At 47.1% G+C, this 19851-nt stretch overlaps 1 protein-coding gene across 1 annotated transcript; it reads right to left on the bottom strand.

Moving 5' to 3' along the window:
* Positions 1 to 4204: 4204 nt before the first annotated feature.
* LOC115078624 (transcription factor HES-4-like) lies at positions 4205 to 19541 on the bottom strand. The gene is made up of 4 exons (XM_029581558.1): positions 17205 to 19541; positions 10507 to 10602; positions 9882 to 9960; positions 4205 to 5906 (listed from the first exon to the last, which is right to left on the bottom strand). Exons 1-4 carry the CDS (start codon positions 17286 to 17288, stop codon positions 5458 to 5460), a joined length of 708 nt encoding a protein of 235 aa, XP_029437418.1. The 5' UTR covers positions 17289 to 19541; the 3' UTR covers positions 4205 to 5457.
* Between the last annotated feature and the right edge of the window lie 310 nt (positions 19542 to 19851).

The raw sequence follows: 19851 nt of genomic DNA, 5'->3' as shown, positions 1-19851 counted from the left end.
TGCAATTCTGCTTCAGGCATCTCACAAAAGCGAGAGAAGGGTGAGCCCAATCCTAAAGGGGCTGAAACAGTTCTCTTATGCCAAAAGCCTACACCATTGCTAGGTAAGGCAGTTCTCTATAACATCAGAAGTGGAATAGCGCAGGTAAATGTGAATATGAAGACTGGGGCACGTGCCTGGAAGTAGTAACACATTTCATGGTTAAGCATCTTTATTGATTTTTCACAAAAAACAAACATTGCCCCATAAGTGGACCAATAAGCAACCCCTCAAATAATGAACAGCCTGTATCAACAGAGGCAATGCATCCCCTTAATCCCATAAACCTCCCACATCATGGGGCTCTCGGAACACTAAGAGCAAGCTGGTGGGATCTTCCCAGCCCGCCCCCCCCCCCCTTAGGCCTTATCAAGGGAGCAAGACAAAAGGAAGGAGATTTAATGAGCAAAGCAAGTCATTAAGTATTAAACTGCATGCTCTGTGAGGCAGACATTGGAGAGGAAGGGCCAAGCTTTACGCGCTCTGCCACTTTTTCAGTGGATTTGATTTTTCCCGTGTGTCAAATTAGGGGGGTCTGGTCCCACCCCAGTATGCAGAATGGACTTCTTGGCTAATAAAAAAAAAAAACTTTCCAAATCCATAGTCATTTACATTTCTGCCCCATTGCCACCCTACGTGGATGGTCAAAGAGCAGAGCGTGAGTCTGAAAGGGTAACCGTTTCTTAGTTACTTGAAAAATATAAGGGACAACTGCATCCCAAAAAATTGGACTTTGGGTCATAAGTTTTGGGGTTGCCCTAATGTGCCTGGTGAAAGAGCACATTTCTCACGTATAGGTGAGGGGGTGAGATGGAGACGATGTGCTCGTATCTAGGAGTAGTAATAGTCTGCGAGTCCTAACACTTCGGAAGACCGACCAGGACAGTCAGGGGTCTTTTGTTCTTCCAAATAAGGTGACGCAGCAGACGATCAACGCTTGTCAATTCCTGGTTAGTGTAGGCACAAGGGAGGGTCTGAACCAAATAAAGCCATTTGGGCAAGAGAATCATTTGCACTAGATGGACTCGGCCTGAAAGCGAAAATGGGAAAAGTCTGCCAAAATGTAAAAATCTGTTGGGTTGTGTGAAAGAGGCAGGTAAAATGAACCTTGCTGAGCTGGTGTTACGCCATGGTCAGAATAATCCCAGATAAGAAAGAGAATCGGAGACCCATTTCATTGGAAAGTCACTAACCCACATCCACCTAAGGGGGTTAACCGGGAGAGCCTCACATTTATCAAGGTTAAGCTTAAAGCCCACCACTTGTCCGCACGCCGCTACCTCTGACAGAGTCGGTACAGACTGTTGCGGGTCAGAGACGAGTAACAAAATATCAGCTGCAAAGACGGAAAGTTTAAAGAAAGTACCTGAGTGCTCATCACTAGCGATACCAGCAATATTTCAGTTTGCCTGAAGCTGACACAAAAAGGGCTCTAGCGCTAAGATAAAGAGCAAAGGCAACACTGGGCAGCCTTGGCGAGTGCCTCTTTCCGGTCCAAAGTCCTCGGATTGACACCATTAACGTATACAAAGGCTCAAGGCCTTTGATAAAGGACTTGAATCACCTGCAAGAAAGTCCGAAATGCCAAAAGCTTCCAGCGCCCAGCACATAACCTTCCATTCTAAGCCTTCGAATGCTTTTTCCACATCTAAACTTAAAAGCAGTGAGGGCATACAATTGTCTGTGAGCCAAGGAGAAGAGTATTTTCCGAATGTTGGTGCCTGTGTTATGTTTCGGGACAAATCCAAATTGTTCAGCTCCCACCAGATCAGAAAGGAATTTAACCAAACGAGTGGAAGGAGTTTATAATCAAAATTAAGTAGAGAAATGGGCAGATAGGAAGCTGGAATAGTAGGTTTGCGACCATCTTTAGGGAGAACAATCATCGCTGAATTAGGGGACAGTGGAAATGCCCCCTGGTCAGTTAGGGAGTGAAGCATTTCGCCCACAGGGCCCATTAAGCCTGGGGCCAATAACTTGTAGAATTCAGCGGGGAAACCATCAGGCCTTGGAGCTTTGAAAAGTTTAGCCGTCTTAATTTCTTTCAATACTTGCTGAAGTTGAATGGGACTATTAAATTGCTGCAGTTATGAGTCGGACAGGTGAGGGAGGCCCACTGTACCCAAATAAGATTGGATATCACCCGCAGGGCTAGGGATGGATGTATACAATTGTTGATAAAAAAAAATCCTGAAAAATCTGACAAATAGCCAGGGCTGAATTAACCAATTGACCCGTGGCAGTACGCAAAGTGGGCAATAGAGAAGTGCCTTTCGCGCGGCGTGTTAAATTCGCCAGAGTTCTGCCCACTTGTATTACAAATGGTGTTTTCCTGTTTGGTAATAATCAGTCCTTTCTTTGCCTGTTGGTGTAGCAGGGTATTTAACGTGGTTTGGATCTCAAAGAAATAGGTTTGCCGAGCGTCCATAGGGTTGGTATCGTATCGTACCACCGCTTAGCTGCATAGTTGTTTTTCTAAAGCAAGGATGTGTGAGGTTAGCGCTGTATTTCTTTCGGCCCCATAAGAAATAATGTCCCCCCTCAGCACTGCTTTCACAGTCTCCCAAAAAAGAATGGGGGAGTCTCCATAAGCAGAGCTGCTGGAAGTGTAGTCCTGCCCCTTCTTTGTTTAAACAGGCACGAAACTGCTGCTCCTTGTAAAGGAATTTTGGGAAATCCCAGAGGCGGTGAAATGAGACAAGGCAGAAGCCTTCCAGATCAATCCAAACTGGCGAATGATCAGAAATAACAGCCTAGAAAACATTCCCCTATCTACTAAAAGATAGGCGAGGAGAAACTGTGTGGCAAGGGCACGGGAGAGCTGGGTATATGCCCTAGCACGAGGGTGGCGTGCCCGCCAGCTCTCTATCAAATCCAGGGTAGCAGAGAGGTAGTGCAGCCCCACAGACTGTGCCCTGTCTAAGCTGGCATCCCCCCAAAAGCAGAGGGCTATGGAGAACTGGCACCAATAGTTTAGTGAGCTGCTGGAAAAACGCATGAGAATACTGATTCGGGGCATAAATATTACAGAGCCCCAGCGGTTTCCCACCTAAGACTCCCTCTACTACCACCTAGCGACCATCTGAATCAAGGTGTATCCCGGAAAGGAACAGAAATATTTATTTATTAAGACCTTGTGAGACTGGAAAATTGGGCATCCAAATGGCAGATGAAATTTAATGTGGATAAGTGCAAGGTGCTGCATATAGGGAAAAATAACCCATGCTATAATTACACAATGTTAGGTTCCATATTAGGTGCTACAACCCAAGAAAGAGATCTAGGCGTCTTAGTGGATAACACATTGAAATCGTCGGCTCAGTGTGCTGCGGCAGTCAAAAAAGCAAACAGAATGTTGGGAATTATTAGGAAGGGAATGGTTAATAAAATGGAAAATGTCATAATGCCTCTGTATCGCTCCATGGTGAGACCCCACCTTGAATACTGTGTACAATTCTGGTCGCCGCATCTCAAAAAAGATATAATTGTGATGGAGAAGGTACAGAGAAGAGCAACCAAAATGATAAAGGGGATGGAACAGCTCCCCTATGAGGAAAGACTAAAGAGGTTAGGACTTTTCAGCTTGGAGAAGAGACGACTGAGGGGGGATATGATAGAGGTGTTTAAAATCATGAGAGGTCTAGAACGGGTAGATGTGAATCGGTTATTTACTCTTTCGGATAATAGAAGGACTAGGGGGCACTCCATGAAGTTAGCATGAGGCACATTTAAAACTAATCGGAGAAAGTTCTTTTTTACTCAACGCACAATTAAACTCTGGAATTTGTTGCCAGAGGATGTGGTTAGTGCAGTTAGTATAGCTGTGTTTAAAAAAGGATTGGATAAGTTCTTGGAGGAGAAGTCCATTACCTGCTATTAATTATGTTGACTTAGGGGCGGGTTTTAAAAAGCATTTACATGCGTAAATCTGGGTTTTACGCATGTAAATGCACTTTACTCGAGTAAGTGGGCTTTTGAAAATTGCTACAATATATGCCATTGAATCGTCCATAGGATTTATTCGCATAAGTGCACTTTACGTGAGTAAATGGCTTTTGAAAATTGCTACAATAGTAGTTACATTTATGCGCGTAACTCCTTTGAAAATTACCCCCTTAGAGAATAGCCACTGCCATTAGCAATGGTTACATGGAATAGACTTAGTTTTTGGGTACTTGCCAGGTTCTTATGGCCTGGATTGGCCTCTGTTGGAAACAGGATGCTGGGCTTGATGGACCCTTGGTCTGACCCAGTATGGCATTTTCTTATGTTCTTATTTCCCTATCAGGATTGCCAGACGTGGCATGAGCAGCAAAAGCCTTACCCACCCATTGCCGACACAGTTTCTGGTGTTCAGGTTGAGAGAGGCGCGTCTCCTGGAGCATCGCAATATGCGCTTGCCAGCGCTGAAAGGCTTGTAGAACTGTAAAATGCCACGCAGAGGTCTGCGAGAGAGGACGGAGAGTGAAAGGCCCGCGGAGGCCAAGTTTCAAAGGAGCAGCGCAGGTCTCGGTCAGAAGTCGCCTCAGGAAAGCCAATAGTTTGGAGATTGGTCGGGCAGGAACGATTCTCCAAGTCTTCCAATTTATTTTCATGCTTAGCTCGTTCTGTCTGTGCCGCATGTAACTCGCACTCCAGGGCCTGCAGCCAGTCCTCTGCAGGGCCGATTCGCGTCTCGCGTGGTCGGTCAGCAAGGATCGGAGATCACTGAAGCGAGAGTGTAGTTTGTTCAGTTTTTCATCCATCGCAGTAAGTATCATCGCCGCACGTGAGCTTCTTCACCAGAGGTCTCTGGAATTGCCAGCAGAGGACGAGGGGGTGCCGCCATGTTGGAACCAGCGGCAGCCTTCGGCCTGTCCTTCCGCAGCGGTTTTGTCGCCATTCGCTGATTTTTATTTTTTTTTCTGGGCACCGCAAAGCACAAGGAGAGAAAGCAAAAAGCAATAAAAAAATGATAGAGGCCAGTTAAGTTCATGTGTGGGGAAAAGACGGTGGGGCCCTGGAGGAAGGCAGAAAGCGTCTTCCTGCTCTCACTGCATCACGTGACCTCTTGAGTAACACATTTTAAAATCAAGAGCAACTTCTTTCACTATACACAGCTGAGCTCTGGCATTCACGGCTAGAGGATGTGGTGAAAGCAGTTCACATAGCTAAGCCTAAAATAGGTGTGACAAAGTCCTGGAGGTGAAGTCCATAACCTGTTGATGAGGTAGGCGAGCAGCATCCCATCTACCCCTTATTTGGGCTCATCCCATACCAGTGGTGCCCTAGTGTTTATTTTTTGGAACCTAGATACTGGGCTTCATGTACCCATGAGCCATCAAGCCCAGTATGCCAATTCGTATGTAGTGAGATGATTTAAATATATTATGATTGATAGAGAATAATGCTTAGTGAACAAAAGCAAACATTTGTAGCTTACCAGGGTCTCCAAACCGGTAGTGGAGACCCAGAGGAAGGAGCTAACCCCCAGCAGGATACCTGCGGCCCTGCAAAAGGGAGCAGCAGAGGAGCAGAGGCAGTGCTGGGAATACTGCAGCGGGGGACAGGGGCTGCCAGTGGCAGGGGATGCCACTTAATTGGGCAGGCAGGAATCACCGGCTTCCACACTGAGAAATCTTCACTGTGTGATTTCTCCTCCTTCCAAAGCCCAGCCTCTCCCAGCTGCCCTCTGCCCCCACCGCACATCTCAGCACTGGTAGAGGGACTGTCCCCTGCAGCAGGCCTGCTCTGCGCCAAATCCAGGTGAGCCAAAATCTGGGATTTCACACGGGGATCCAGAGGGCCAACAGATTCCAGGAAGCTTGCCACTGCTTGGCTGCAGTACTTGAATCCGGCTACAAAATCCTGGCCAGGGGCTGAGAGATCTGGAGAGAAAAGGGACAGTGAGATGGGAAAGCAGCCAGCAATGCAGGCACTAGCATTAGAAACATGAAACGACTTTGTGGTTTTAATGGGACTTAGACAAGAAGTAATCTGGTCCACATTAGGCAGACTTCCTGCAGGCTGCTGATGCCCAGCGCTAACCCAGCAGACAAAACACCGCGCACTACGTTTTAGAAAACTACAGCTGCTCTTTAGGTATGGAGAAAGATGCACTTTACTACTCCTCGGGCTTTCTAGCAGTAGCAAGCGGGTGCTTTTGCCTCTAGAAAGTGGTAGGGACCTCTTGTTTTCAGCTTTTGTGTTATCTATGCAGGTAGCAGTGTTTATAAGAACAGCAGAAATTAGCAATTAGTGGAGAGAGCTCATGCATCAGTTTTTCAGGTAAATAGCATGGCCTGTTCCTCCAGTCCAGATGCATGGGTTATGTCCATGAAGCAGCTCCCATGCAGGCCTTAGCCTTCCCGTGTTCTCCATTTCTAGCAGAGGGCGACCAAGCATCCTGTGCTGGGAGCTGAAGCCAGGGCACTTCCTCTGCTGAAAGGCTTGGCTAATCTTTGCCCTAGGCTCAGGGCTGCAGATCTTGATACCCCCCATTGCCAAGAGCTTGGCTGATTTCTGTGCACACATGGCGGATGAAGGGAAGCGTCTTCTCCAGCCTCAGAGCGGGTTCAGCACCTCAGACGGTGGGGAAAGGAGCTGTGCTTTGCACAAGAATTGCAGTGGTGCAGGGGCTCTGGCAGCAGCCACCACCGGGGTGGGTCAGGTGTTCCCCGACAGAAACCCTGCTTCCTTGCTTCCCACAGCGCAGGGGCCATGTCCCCTCTGTCAGCTCTGCAGGGATAGCAGGCTGGCTGGAGGGGGCAGTGCTGTCTTCCTCCTTGGGGATTCTTCCTGGCACATCGGGCTCCAAAATTGTGAGCAGGTAAGAGCAGAAACAGTTGGGAGATGATAAATGTTGCAGCTCCGGAGGGGCCTCTGAGTGGCAGAAGGCAGCACCCGATCCTGCTGTGAGGCAGCGAGGGCCGCGCTCAGTGCCAGGAAGACAGCAGGAGAAAGGTCGGTTTCCTCAGCGTTCGCTGTCCCACTTCTCTGGAGAGAGGGCAGGCACGGCAGTCGAGCAGCCATTTCACAAGACCCTGCTCCCAGGATTCTCCCTTTTTTGGGCTGCCTTGGCTGCTGGGTATCTTCACAGGCTTTTTTTGCTGCAGGCCGGCGGTGTACACTTGCATGTCCATGTGTGCGCTCATTCTGGGCATTCTTCCTTCTGCTTGCACATCTTCTACAGCCAGGTTAGGTGTCCGATCTGCGCGTCCAGTTGAATGAGCGGCCTAGGCATGTGGGCTTAGATGCACATTTTGTGTGTCCCCGTTCTGGGCGCGTTTGTACACAGGGGAAACCTAGGTGCGAGCCTTCATCGGGTTGTACACTTACAGCTTGGTGCCCTTGCGAGGAAACCTAAGTGCCTATCCGTGCTGCTGCCACATCAGCGCCATTCAGCCTGTGTCGGTGATGCCTGGATGCACGGAGATTTGCCTCCTTCCAATTTTGCTGTCAGTGGTTCATCACCTTGGTCTGAGGGGAGACTGCAGGGACGTCTGGTCCACGGGTCACATCCTCAGCGGACACTGGCATGAAGGAAGTCCGGTTCAGGCAGATGGGCCTTTTCCTGCAGACGTTTCTACAGGAAGGAAAGAGGTTTGACCAGGCTGCACGTCCTGATTCTCTGCTGGTCCCTTATAGGCAGGGCTCTGCAGCAGATATTTCAGGATTAAAATTCAGGCTACAGCTGCCTCTTAGTTTTTTGGTTTCTTTTCTGGGAAGGACTGCATAAAGCTTTAGCCTTAAATTCCTTGAAGGTACAGGTGGCAGAGGGTTGGTGTTGGGCAGCCTTTGTACTCTTATCTTGATGGGTCACATTTGCTTAGGGAAGTGACGCACATTCAACCTCCATCCAGTGCAAGATCTAAGCAAATCTTGCATTTTACTTTCTGAGGGACTCTTCCTTTGAATCTTTGAAGAAGATTCAAAGTGGGTCACGATTTGAAGCTCCAGGGAGGAAGATTCAGAACCAATGTCAGGAAGTATTTCTTCACAGAGAGGGTGGTGGATGCCTGGAACACCCTTCCAGAGGAAGTGGTGAAGACCAGAACTGTGAAGGACTTCAAAGGCGCGTGGGATAAACACTGTGGATCCATAAAGTCTAGATGATGTGAATGAAGAGTGGGTGGCTTGCGGGAATGACAGCTACTACCTGGAGATAATAACCTTATTCAATAAACATACACACTGTTAATGCGACTCCAACATTGCTCTAAGCTTCAACGGCAAGAGGAAATGTGGAAAAAAGGATTTGCATTCACAAAAAAGCGGGAAGTAGCTTGCTTGTTACGGGGGTTACTACCCCAAACCAAATAAGCCTGATACTTCACTTTCAATGCATATTCAGCATAGCTCTCTGCTTCAATGGCAGGGGAGAAAGTCTGATACTTCTCTTTCAATGCATATCCAGCATAACTCTCTGCTTCAATGGCAGGGGGGATGAAGAAAAGTGGATCTATAGACAGACAACAACCAACACTGACTGAATTACATAGTCTGGGTAAACAAATAAGCATGGGTGTAGCTTGCTTATTGCAGCAGTTACTACCCCTAACTAATTAAGCTAGATATTTCACTTAGATGCAGTTCCAATACTGCTCTCTGCATTAATGGGTGGGGTGGAAGGGAAATAGAATCAAAAGGTTACTAAGGGCCAAGAGAAACAGATAAGTATGAGAAAAAAAAGTGTGAAACTTGCTGGGCAGACTGGAGGGGCCGTTTGGTCTTCTTCTGCCGTCATTTCTATAAGTCGTCTCACACAAGGCACTACTTTTGGTGGTGATCTGCTCAGTCAGATGCATTTTTTGAATTCCAGGCCTTCCATGCAGAGTATCTCTTTTTTTTAGTTATTTCTGACAAGATGGTGCAGTTCTGTCATTTCTTCTGAAGGCTATTTTGCCTTTTTCACCTTAGTAAGGAGGAGTGTGGGGATAAAAATGCTGAGCTCTGTTTCTTGAAGATAAGGAGCATGCCCTTGTGACAGCTAAAGCTTGTGAATTGCTTCAGAGGGTTGCATCGTCCATTTGCTGGTCCTAGAATGGGAGCAGCAGGGGATAAAAGCAGGGCACGGGGACGGTTGCTTTAACGAGCCTGAGAGAGTGCAAACAATGTTGTGCTTTCTCCGAGAGCGGTGTTAGCTGGGCAGAAAGTCTAGCTGCCCCATCCATCCCATTTACGCTGCCCTTACAATTCCCATCTCGCCAGAAAAGCCGAGGACGTGAGCGTGGGTTCGGCCGTTTCTCGCGCAGTTTGACGAGGAAGGAGAAACGTATTACGTGCCAGTCCAGAACCTATAGAGTTCTGCTAGTTCTGCTTAGGAGAAATACCGAGTTTCTCCTGATGTCAGTATTTCTTTCTTTCGTTATTGGAGAGTTGATTTTTCCCTGGCAAAGCCTCTCGGCTGGAGGGTGTGTATTATTCTTAGCTTCTTACTGGAAGAGGTGTTGGTTTCTATCCCCAGCTTGGTGGACATAACCCATGCATCAGGAATCAAGGACAGGATCGAGGAAGAAGAAACTGCTTTGTTCTTGTTCTAATAAAAACTGAAATTCCTGGGCCAAAAGTAAAATAAAAACTGAAGCTCCTTAAAAATTGGTAATGAATAGCTGTGCACAGTTTGTGACTTGCCCTAATGATCAGATGACCAAGCCGTGTATCATCTCACACTAGCGCAAGATGCTGCAGGCAGGCCACTGCGATTGTGCACACGGCCAGCACCGAGGATGCCCTGTGCCAACCAAGTGAGGGGAAAAGCCTGTGAGCAGCGGAGATCTGGGGCATTGCAGCGGGCATGAAAGGGGGGAGACTGGGTGGGCCTTAGGGTCCTTATCTGCTTCTTTCTTTCTTCCTGCATGTACCTGTTCTCTTTAGCTTCTCAAGTTGTCGCACGGTCAGCTCCAAGATGTCGGCTTTCTCCAGTCTGGATGTTCTTGGGGGCTGGAGATTAAAAAAACATCAACAAAGTTATCTGAGTGATTTCCCCTTGGGGTGGAGGGTAAGGGCAAAAGCCAGTTCATAATTTTAGGGAATAAATAGGTCTTTGATGCAGCTAGAAGATATTACAATTAGCTGATCCACTCCTCAGTATTAAGGCTGGGGCATGGCCGGGTTTTGAAGAAGGGGCAGGAGCCAGGACTGCATGCGCTGCTGGAACTTTCTGCTGCTCAGGAGGGCAGGCAAGTTAAAATATAAAAATATTAGTTTGGGGGGGGGGGAGGTTTGCTAGGGAGTTAAGGATGTTCCCTCCCAGGCCACTCCTTCATTTGGGAGGGAACTGGGGAAAGGCCTGGTCGCATCAATTCCCCCCTCGCGTGCGGGTATCGGATTTTGTAACAAGTAAGACGAGCGCATGTTATAAAATTGGCGCGTCCCTTCTAAAATCCACCCTTAATTGAGAGACAGAAAAAGGGAGCAACAACCCAGGTGTAGTTTCCCAATGGAAGGTACAAAGAACCCAGGGTCGTTTCTCCATGAGGGGCTTACCTGTGGGTGGGCGACTTGCAACAGGAGCTCCTTCAGCTGTCCCAGGCTGGCATTGATCCGAGCACGACGTTTCTTCTCAATCAGAGGTTTGATGGACTACAAAGAAAAGAGAACTTCCCATAGCAAAATAGCACTATCTGCTAGGACTCACAAACAACTCTACCCTGAAAAGGCTGTACTATAAATATCATACCAGCCCTAGAACCCAATACACCTCCTACTGGGAAAATAGGAGAATAAGCTGGATTGTGACAAATCCCTACACAGAAATCTACGTTAGCAGACCACTGACAGACCCTCACCAAATACAAGAACGAGACCACGAGTTAGAAATGTGCAGACAAAAAACAAACCGAGAGCAGCACCCCAGAACCAGAACCAGCAATGCATTTGCCCCTGCACTGTAAAGAGAGAAGAGACGCACATTTCCCAAAGCTGAGAGAGAGAATCACAGACTTCCCACAAAAGAAGGAGCAGGAAAAACTGCGTCTAATCCTGGGGGAAAGAGGAGAAACAGCAGCGAGAGCAGCAGAGTCTGTGGGATCCTGCCCCCGGGCCAGAACCAGGATCTGAGCAGAGACAATCCGGACCAGCACCAGAACCCGGGATCTGAGCAGAGACAATTGGGTCTGGTACCAGAGCCAGCAATGCATTTCCCCCTGCACTGTGCAAAATGCAAAGAGAGAAGAGACGCACATTTCCCAAAGCTGAGACAGAAAATCACAGACTTCCCACAAAAGAAGGAGCATGAAAAACTGTGAAGAGAGAATTTGAAATGAAGTTGGCCTCAGAGGCAAAAAATCACAATAAAAACGTTTTAAAATATATTCGAAGCAAGAAACCTGTGAGGGAGTCGGTTGGACCGTTAGATGAACGAAGGGTTAAAGGGGCTCTTATGGAAGATAAGGCCATTGCAGAAAGACAAAATGAATTCTTTGCTTCTGTGTTTACTAATGAGGATGTTGGGGAGATACCAGTTCCGGAGATGGTTTTCAGGGGTGATGAGTCAAACGAACTGAATCAAATCACTGTGAACTTGGAAGATGTAGTAGGCCAGATTGACAAACTAAAGAGCAGCAAATCACCTGGACCGGATGGTATGCATCCTAGGGTACTGAAGGAACTCAAAAATGAAATTTCTGATCTATTAGTTAAAATTTGTAACCTATCATTAAAATCATCCATTGTACCTGAAGACTGGAGGGTGGCCAATGTAACCCCAATATTTAAAAAGGGCTCCAGGGGCGATCTGGGAAACTATAGACCAGTGAGCCTGACTTCAGGGCCAGGAAAAATAGTGGAAACTATTCTCAAGATCAAAATCGTAGAGCATATAGAAAGACCTGGTTTAATGGAACACAGTCAACATGGATTTACCCAAGGGAAGTCTTGCCTAACAAATCTGCTTCACTTTTTTGAAGGAGTTAATAAACATGTGGATAAAGGTGAACCGGTAGATATAGTATACTTGGATTTTCAGAAGGCGTTTGACAAAGTTCCTCATGAGAGGCTTCTAGGAAAAGTAAAAAGTCATGGGATAGGAGGCGATGTCCTTTCGTGGCTTACAAACTGGTTAAAAGACAGGAAACAGAGAGTAGGATTAAATGGTCAATTTTCTCAGTGGAAAAGGGTAAACAGTGGAGTGCCTCAGGGATCTGTACTTGGACCAGTGCTTTACAATATTTATTTATTTAACACTTTTCTATACCGACCTTCATGAAAAGAATTTCATATCAGATCGGTTTACATGTAACAAGGGGTATAACTTAAACATCAATTAACCAGAGGCGAAAGTTACATATAACAAGGGGGTTAATAACTTGGAGGCGGGGTTAGGCAGAGGTAAAGGACAGCATAACTGAAAAACTAGATAAGGCAATGAGACAAAGAAACAGAGGCATAAATATGATGTCTAGACATGGCAGGGCGTTAGTCAGGTAATCAGAGTCCTGTCTGGTTGAAAATTAATGATTTTGGAAGTTAAGGGAAGGCCTGGAGGAAAAGCCAGGTCTTAAGTTTTTTTCTGAAGGTTCTAATAGATCAGAAATATAAATATAAATGATCTGGAAAGGAATACGACAAGTGAGGTTATCAAATTTGTGGATGATACAAAATTATTCAGAGTAGTTAAATCACAAGCAGATTGTGATAAATTTTAGGAGGACCTTGCAAGACTGGAAGATTGGGCATCCAAATGGCAGATGAAATTTAATGTGGACAAGTGCAAGGTGATACATATAGGGAAAAATAACCCTTGCTGTAGTTATACGATGTTAGGTTCCATATTAGGAGCCACCACCCAGGAAAAAGATCTAGGCATCATAGTGGATATCACATTGAAATCGTCGGCTCAGTGTGCTGCGGCAGTCAAAAAAGCAAACAGAATGTTGGGAATTATTAGAAAGGGAATGGAGAATAAAACGGAAAATGTCATAATGCCTCTGTATCGCTCCATGGTGAGACCGCACCTTGAATACTGTGTACAATTCTGGTCGCCGCATCTCAAAAAAGATATAATTGTGATGGAGAAGGTACAGAGAAGGGCAACCAAAATGATAAGGGGAATGGAACAGCTCCCCTATGAGGAAAGACTAAAGAGGTTAGGGCTGTTCAGCTTGGAGAAGAGACGGCTGAGGGGGGGATATGATAGAGGTGTTTAAAGTCATGAGAGGTCTAGAACAGGTAGATGTGAATCGGTTATTTACTCTTTCGGATAATAGAAGGACTAGGGGGCATTCCATGAAGTTAGCAAATAGCACATTTAACAGTAATCGGAGAAAATTCTTTTTCACTCAACACACAATAAAGCTCTGGAATTTGTTGCCAGAGGATGTGGTTAGTGCAGTTAGTGTAGCTGTGTTTAAAAAAGGATTGGATAAGTTCTTGGAGGAGAAGTCCATTAACTGCTATTAATCAAGTTTACTTAGGGAATAGCCACTGCTATTAATTGCATCAGTAGCATGGGATCTTCTTAGTATTTGGGTAATTGCCAGGTTTTTGTGGCCTGGATTGGCCACTGTTGGAAACAGGATGCTGGGCTTGATGGACCCTTGCTCTGACCCAGCATGGCATGTTCTTATGTTCAGTGTCTACACTGTGACATTTCCAAAATAAGTATACAGATTTAACTGAAAAACCTCATACTAACTCATCCTTTTATACGCTATCCAAAATCTACAAACTCTATGAAGTTAGTAAGTAGCAAATTTAAAACAAACCTGGCAAACCAATGATATCCAGTGTTGGCACACTCAAAGAGGAAATATGTAGATTTATAGAGAGGGCTCCCATATTAGGTCAGACCAAGGGTCCATCAAGCCCATGATCCTGCTCCCCAACAATGGCCAATCCAGGCCACAAGAGCTGGCCGGATCCCATACTGTTCATCCCAGGGATATGTGGTTAATAACCGTTTATGGACAAATAAATGCTAGGGATGAGTAAACGTACAGTGTGAGTGACCTTGGCTATGTCATTTTCAAAATGAAATAATAGCAAAAAAATCCAAAACAAACTACCTCACAAAATTCCATGCACACTCTTCGCAAAATGTAAAAAAAACCCAAAAAACCCAACACTGGTGAGACAGGCCTGATATTAAAGGCAAGACACAGGATCACACAGTACAGGGGAAGGGGATCCTGCTCCTCCTGTGATGCAGTGCAGGGAGAGTGAAGACGCATGCTATACTGGTGAGACAGGATCACACAGCACAGGGGAAGGGGATCCTGCTCCTCCTGTGATGCAGTGCAGGGAGAGTGAAGACGCATGCTATACTGGTGAGACAGGATCACACAGCACAGGGGAAGGGGATCCTGCTCCTCCTGTGATGCAGTGCAGGGAGAGTGAAGACGCATGCTATACTGGTGAGACAGGATCACACAGCACAGGGGAAGGGGATCCTGCTCCTCCTGTGATGCAGTGCAGGGAGAGTGAAGACGCATGCTATACTGGTGAGACAGGATTACACAGCACAGGGGAAGGATCCTGCTCCTCCTGTGATGCAGTGCAGGGAGAGTGAAGACGCATGCTATACTGGTGAGACAGGATCACACACACAGGGGAAGGGGATCCTGCTCCTCCTGTGATGCAGTGCAGGGAGAGTGAAGACGCATGCTATACTGGTGAGACAGGATCACACAGCACAGGGGAAGGGGATCCTCCTCCTCCTGTGATGCAGTGCAGGGAGAGTGAAGACGCATGCTATACTGGTGAGACAGGATCACACAGCACAGGGGAGGGGATCCTGCTCCTCCTGTGATGCAGTGCAGGGAGAGTGAAGACGCATGCTATACTGGTGAGACAGGATCACACAGCACAGGGGAAGGGGATCCTGCTCCTCCTGTGATGCAGTGCAGGGAGAGTGAAGACGCATGCTATACTGGTGAGACAGGATCACACAGCACAGGGGAAGGGGATCCTGCTCCTCCTGTGATGCAGTGCAGGGAGAGTGAAGACGCATGCTATACTGGTGAGACAGGATCACACAGCACAGGGGAAGGGGATCCTCCTCCTCCTGTGATGCAGTGCAGGGAGAGTGAAGACGCATGCTATACTGGTGAGAAAGGATCACACAGCACAGGGGAAGGGGATCCTGCTCCTCCTGTGATGCAGTGCAGGGAGAGTGAAGACGCATGCTATACTGGTGAGAAAGGATCACACAGCACAGGGGAAGGGGATCCTGCTCCTCCTGTGATGCAGTGCAGGGAGAGTTTGCTATACTGGAGAGACAGGCCAGAGTCAGATCACACAGCACAGGGGAAGGGGATCCTGCTCCTCCTGTGATGCAGTGCAGGGAGAGTGAAGACGCATGCTATACTGGTGAGACAGGATCACACAGCACAGGGGAAGGGGATCCTGCTCCTCCTGTGATGCAGTGCAGGGAGAGTGAAGACGCATGCTATACTGGTGAGACAGGATCACACAGCACAGGGGAAGGGGATCCTGCTCCTCCTGTGATGCAGTGCAGGGAGAGTGAAGACGCATGCTATACTGGTGAGACAGGATCACACAGCACAGGGGAAGGGGATCCTGCTCCTCCTGTGATGCAGTGCAGGGAGAGTGAAGACGCATGCTATACTGGTGAGACAGGATCACACAGCACAGGGGAAGGGGATCCTGCTCCTCCTGTGATGCAGTGCAGGGAGAGTGAAGACGCATGCTATACTGGTGAGACAGGATCACACAGCACAGGGGAAGGGGATCCTCCTCCTCCTGTGATGCAGTGCAGGGAGAGTGAAGACGCATGCTATACTGGTGAGACAGGATCACACAGCACAGGGGAAGGGGATCCTGCTCCTCCTGTGATGCAGTGCAGGTAGAGTGAAGACGCATGCTATACTGGTGAGACAGGATCACACAGCACAGGGGAAGGGGATCCTGCTCCTCCTGTGATGCAGTGCAGGGAGAGTGAAGACGCATGCTATACTGGTGAGACAGGATCACACAGCACAGGGGAAGGGGATCCTGCTCCTCCTGTGATGCAGTGCAGGGAGAGTGAAGACGCATGCTATACTGGTGAGACAGGATCACACAGCACAGGGGAAGGGGATCCTGCTCCTCCTGTGATGCAGTGCAGGGAGAGTGAAGACGCATGCTATACTGGTGAGACAGGATCACACAGCACAGGGGAAGGGGATCCTGCTCCTCCTGTGATGCAGTGCAGGGAGAGTGAAGACGCATGCTATACTGGTGAGACAGGATCACACAGCACAGGGGAAGGGGATCCTGCTCCTCCTGTGATGCAGTGCAGGGAGAGTGAAGACGCATGCTATACTGGTGAGAAAGGATCACACAGCACAGGGGAAGGGGATCCTGCTCCTCCTGTGATGCAGTGCAGGGAGAGTGAAGACGCATGCTATACTGGTGAGACAGGATCACACACACAGGGGAAGGGGATCCTGCTCCTCCTGTGATGCAGTGCAGGAAGAGTTTGCTATACTGGAGAGACAGGCCCGAGTCAGATCACACAGCACATGAAAGATCAGGTTGACATCTCCATGGTGGAGCAGGTTTCATGAACAGACTCCTGCATCAATGACCTTATGAAGAACAGAATGAAAGGAACATTTAAAAGAATCCAGGACTGCAAGACTTTTGAAGCTGAAATGCTTAGATACGTTCCCAAAGGACGCTGCAGCGCCCCAGCTTCCTATCCCATTATGAGCCATAAGATCAATACTGCTCCACACAGGCTGAGCAGCCAAACCCCTCACCCATTCAAATTCTCTTTATTTGGATTCCTAACCTCCCTTTCTCAACACAAAATTCACCCAAAATAAGTTCCAGGAGATCTGGAAAGGTCATTTGTAGCTTCACAAAACAGAGTATAACAATTTAAAATAGAAGCAATAAACATTTGTGCATTCAATGTGGACTAACCGGCAGCCAAACTACTTTATCCTAAAATAATTACTACAATAATATGCAGCTGTAAAAAAGAAATGCATGAACCTATCAGGAGGGCACTGCAAACTTTTTTGAAGCAGATGGGGAAAGGCTGACGGTTTCTTCCTCAAGCGTCCTTTTCCTGTTGCAGTTCCATAAATGTGATGCAAAAAATCATGAGGTAACCCATGTGAATCATCTTCGGGTCCCTGTGGGCCAGGATTTGACGCAGCACTTTCACAGACTCCTGCCGAATCATCATGCAATGCTTTAAAAATTAACAGTTTGAGAGGTCCTGAGGTCTCGCTTACCTTTTTATAGATGGCAGGGGAGATCTTCAGTCTTGTAGGGGAATCTCTAATGTGCACATTCTCTGGGGCAGGAGAGATCTCCATCAGACCTTGGCCTTCCGTGAATCCACACCAGGAAACTATCTATTCTCCAGGGAGAACTGCTCATTAAAGCATCTGAAAACTCTGCTTTGTAAATAAAAAGATGAGCTTAAAATCAGTAAAACAAAATATTCCAGCAATGCTCATGAGTAGCTTCCCACAATCCTCCCCCTGCCTCACTACCCATTCACTGACTCTCAATCTCTCTTCCCTCCTGGAAGAGACCTCAGACCTGCTGTGCTGTCTGGGGCATGAGAGGGAGAGATGTGATGGGGGAGGGTAGCTACTTCCCTAAAAATTCACAGACACCTCCCTGTCACCCTTCTGAATGGCAGGCAGACAGGGAGCCCTGTATGTATATTACGACACAGGAAAGGGCTGAATGCGATGGCAATTCTCCTAGGACAGGTGGAAGGGACTTAAATCTAAAATCGGTCCTGATCTGGCAATTCAGAACAGTTACATCTGAACCCAGCATTTCCAGCATCTTGATAAACCTGAAGGTCTCTCACAAGGTCAAGCACAACCAAGAGAAAGTAAAACTACTGGAAAGTGTAAGCAAAGAGTAAGAAGCAGGGTTAGACACCCCCCTATCAATCCAGACAATCAAGGGATGCAAACAAAATGCACAACGCAGGAAGCTTCTTTACTCTCGCAGTATGTGGCCCATTACACCCATCTCTTTGCTCTTGGTCGCTACAGAACCATATTAGATCGGGTTTTTTGGGAGCAAGCCCAGGAAGCAGCAGTAATTCTACTTTCTGCGATTTCCCTAACCTAAGACACGGTCAGAGGGGCTAATGACAGCAATCTATAAGCGTGGGGATACCACCAGCCCAGAAACTATAGGGGGATGTTAGCAAACTGCTCTGTAGTGTGCTGAACAACAAATACCACACACTCTGACAACACACATTCAGCACCAGGACTCACACAGCAACAACCCTACCTATGAAAATAATCACAGCAGCCCTAGAACCCCAATACACCTCCTAAACAGAGCAAGCCACACTGCGACAGATCCCTACACAGAAACTCCACACCTCAGTCACAACTGCAGTACAGGGAGAGACCCTCAAATACAGAAGGGACCACAAATTAGATACAGAAACATACAGACAAAAACTGAACTGGAAACCAAAACCCCCAGACTCTGCATGCAGTGCACCAACTGAGCCTGCACTGTGCTAAATTGAAAGAGAAGAGAGAGACATTTCTTGTAGTCATGGAAACAGGCAGATGTGGAAATGAGAAGCCTGGGAACCTCAGGCCAGTTATTCTGACCTCTGTGGTGAGCTAATTAATGGAATCACTGCTGCTGAAACAGATTCTGCAGTGTTAGATCGGGGAGAGCACTGGATGCATTGCACTTGGATTTCAATAAGGCTTCTAACACTTCCACAAATAAACCGAGTGCCCTTGGTGTGGAACCTGAAGTGAGCGACTGGTTAGAAACTGCTCGAGTGGGAGCTGACAGGTTAGTGATAAATGGAGTTTGCTCTGAGGAAGTGGTGCAATGCAGGGCATGGCCCATTTTCAACATTTTCATAAGCAATGGTGCAGAAGGGCCTTCGAGAAAGGTTTGTCTTTTTGCAGATGAAACCAAAATCTGCAACAGGGTAGACAGCTGGGAAGGTGTAGAAACATGAAGGGGATCTAGCAAAGCTTTAGGAATAGTCTGGAGTCTGGCAGCTAAGATTTAATCCTGAAAAATGCAGTCATGCATTTGAGATAGGACAGAGACAAATAAATACTAGGGATGAGCATTTGCTTGAAAAGTACAGTGACAGTGACATTGGCTATGTCATTTCAAACTTCCAAACTTAAACCTTGCAGACCCCAATGCAGCCATATCATCCTGGAGCAATATCACAGAGGAAATAGCAAATAAATTATGTCCTCTTTCAACAAAAATACTCAACCTGAATTCACATAAGAGACAACCATGGTTCACCAAGGACCTACGGAAACTCAAACAAACCCTCAGAAAAAAGGAAAGCCTATGGCGCAAAACCCCTTGTGCCAGTACCCTGTCTACTTACAAATCTGCCCTCAACCATTACAGGAACAACACTCTAAAGGCAAAAAGAGATTTCCACGCTCTCAAGATCCACGACATTATCTTTGACGCAAGAGCCCTCTTCTCCTACGTATCCGAACTAACTCAACCTAACTCTCATTCCTTCCCTAGTGAACAAGCACAAGCTAAAGCAAATGAACTAGCCCTATTTTTCCAAAATAAAATCTCCAATCTCTTAACCCTCCTCCCACCTAACCCCACCCCTCTGACTAACCCCCTACACATCCCCAACAAGACAATCTCACTGGACACGTTTGAACCTACCACCGCCTTAGAGATCCAATCCCTGCTAAAGAAAATGAAACCTTCATCGCATCCCTTCGATCTAATACCATCAAAACTTCTTCTGTTAATACCTGAAACCATCTCTAAACCACTTGCGGACATTATAAACTGCTCCTTAACACAGGGAATCTTCCCAGAGGCACTAAAAACAGCTTCTCTTAAACCTCTACTAAAGAAACCAGATCTGGACCCCATGAACCC

Source organism: Rhinatrema bivittatum, chromosome 16 (assembly GCF_901001135.1).
Source record: "Rhinatrema bivittatum chromosome 16, aRhiBiv1.1, whole genome shotgun sequence".
NCBI classification, from domain to species: domain Eukaryota; kingdom Metazoa; phylum Chordata; class Amphibia; order Gymnophiona; family Rhinatrematidae; genus Rhinatrema; species Rhinatrema bivittatum.
Note: the sequence above shows the minus strand (reverse complement) of the source record. Positions and strands in the feature narration are given on the sequence as shown.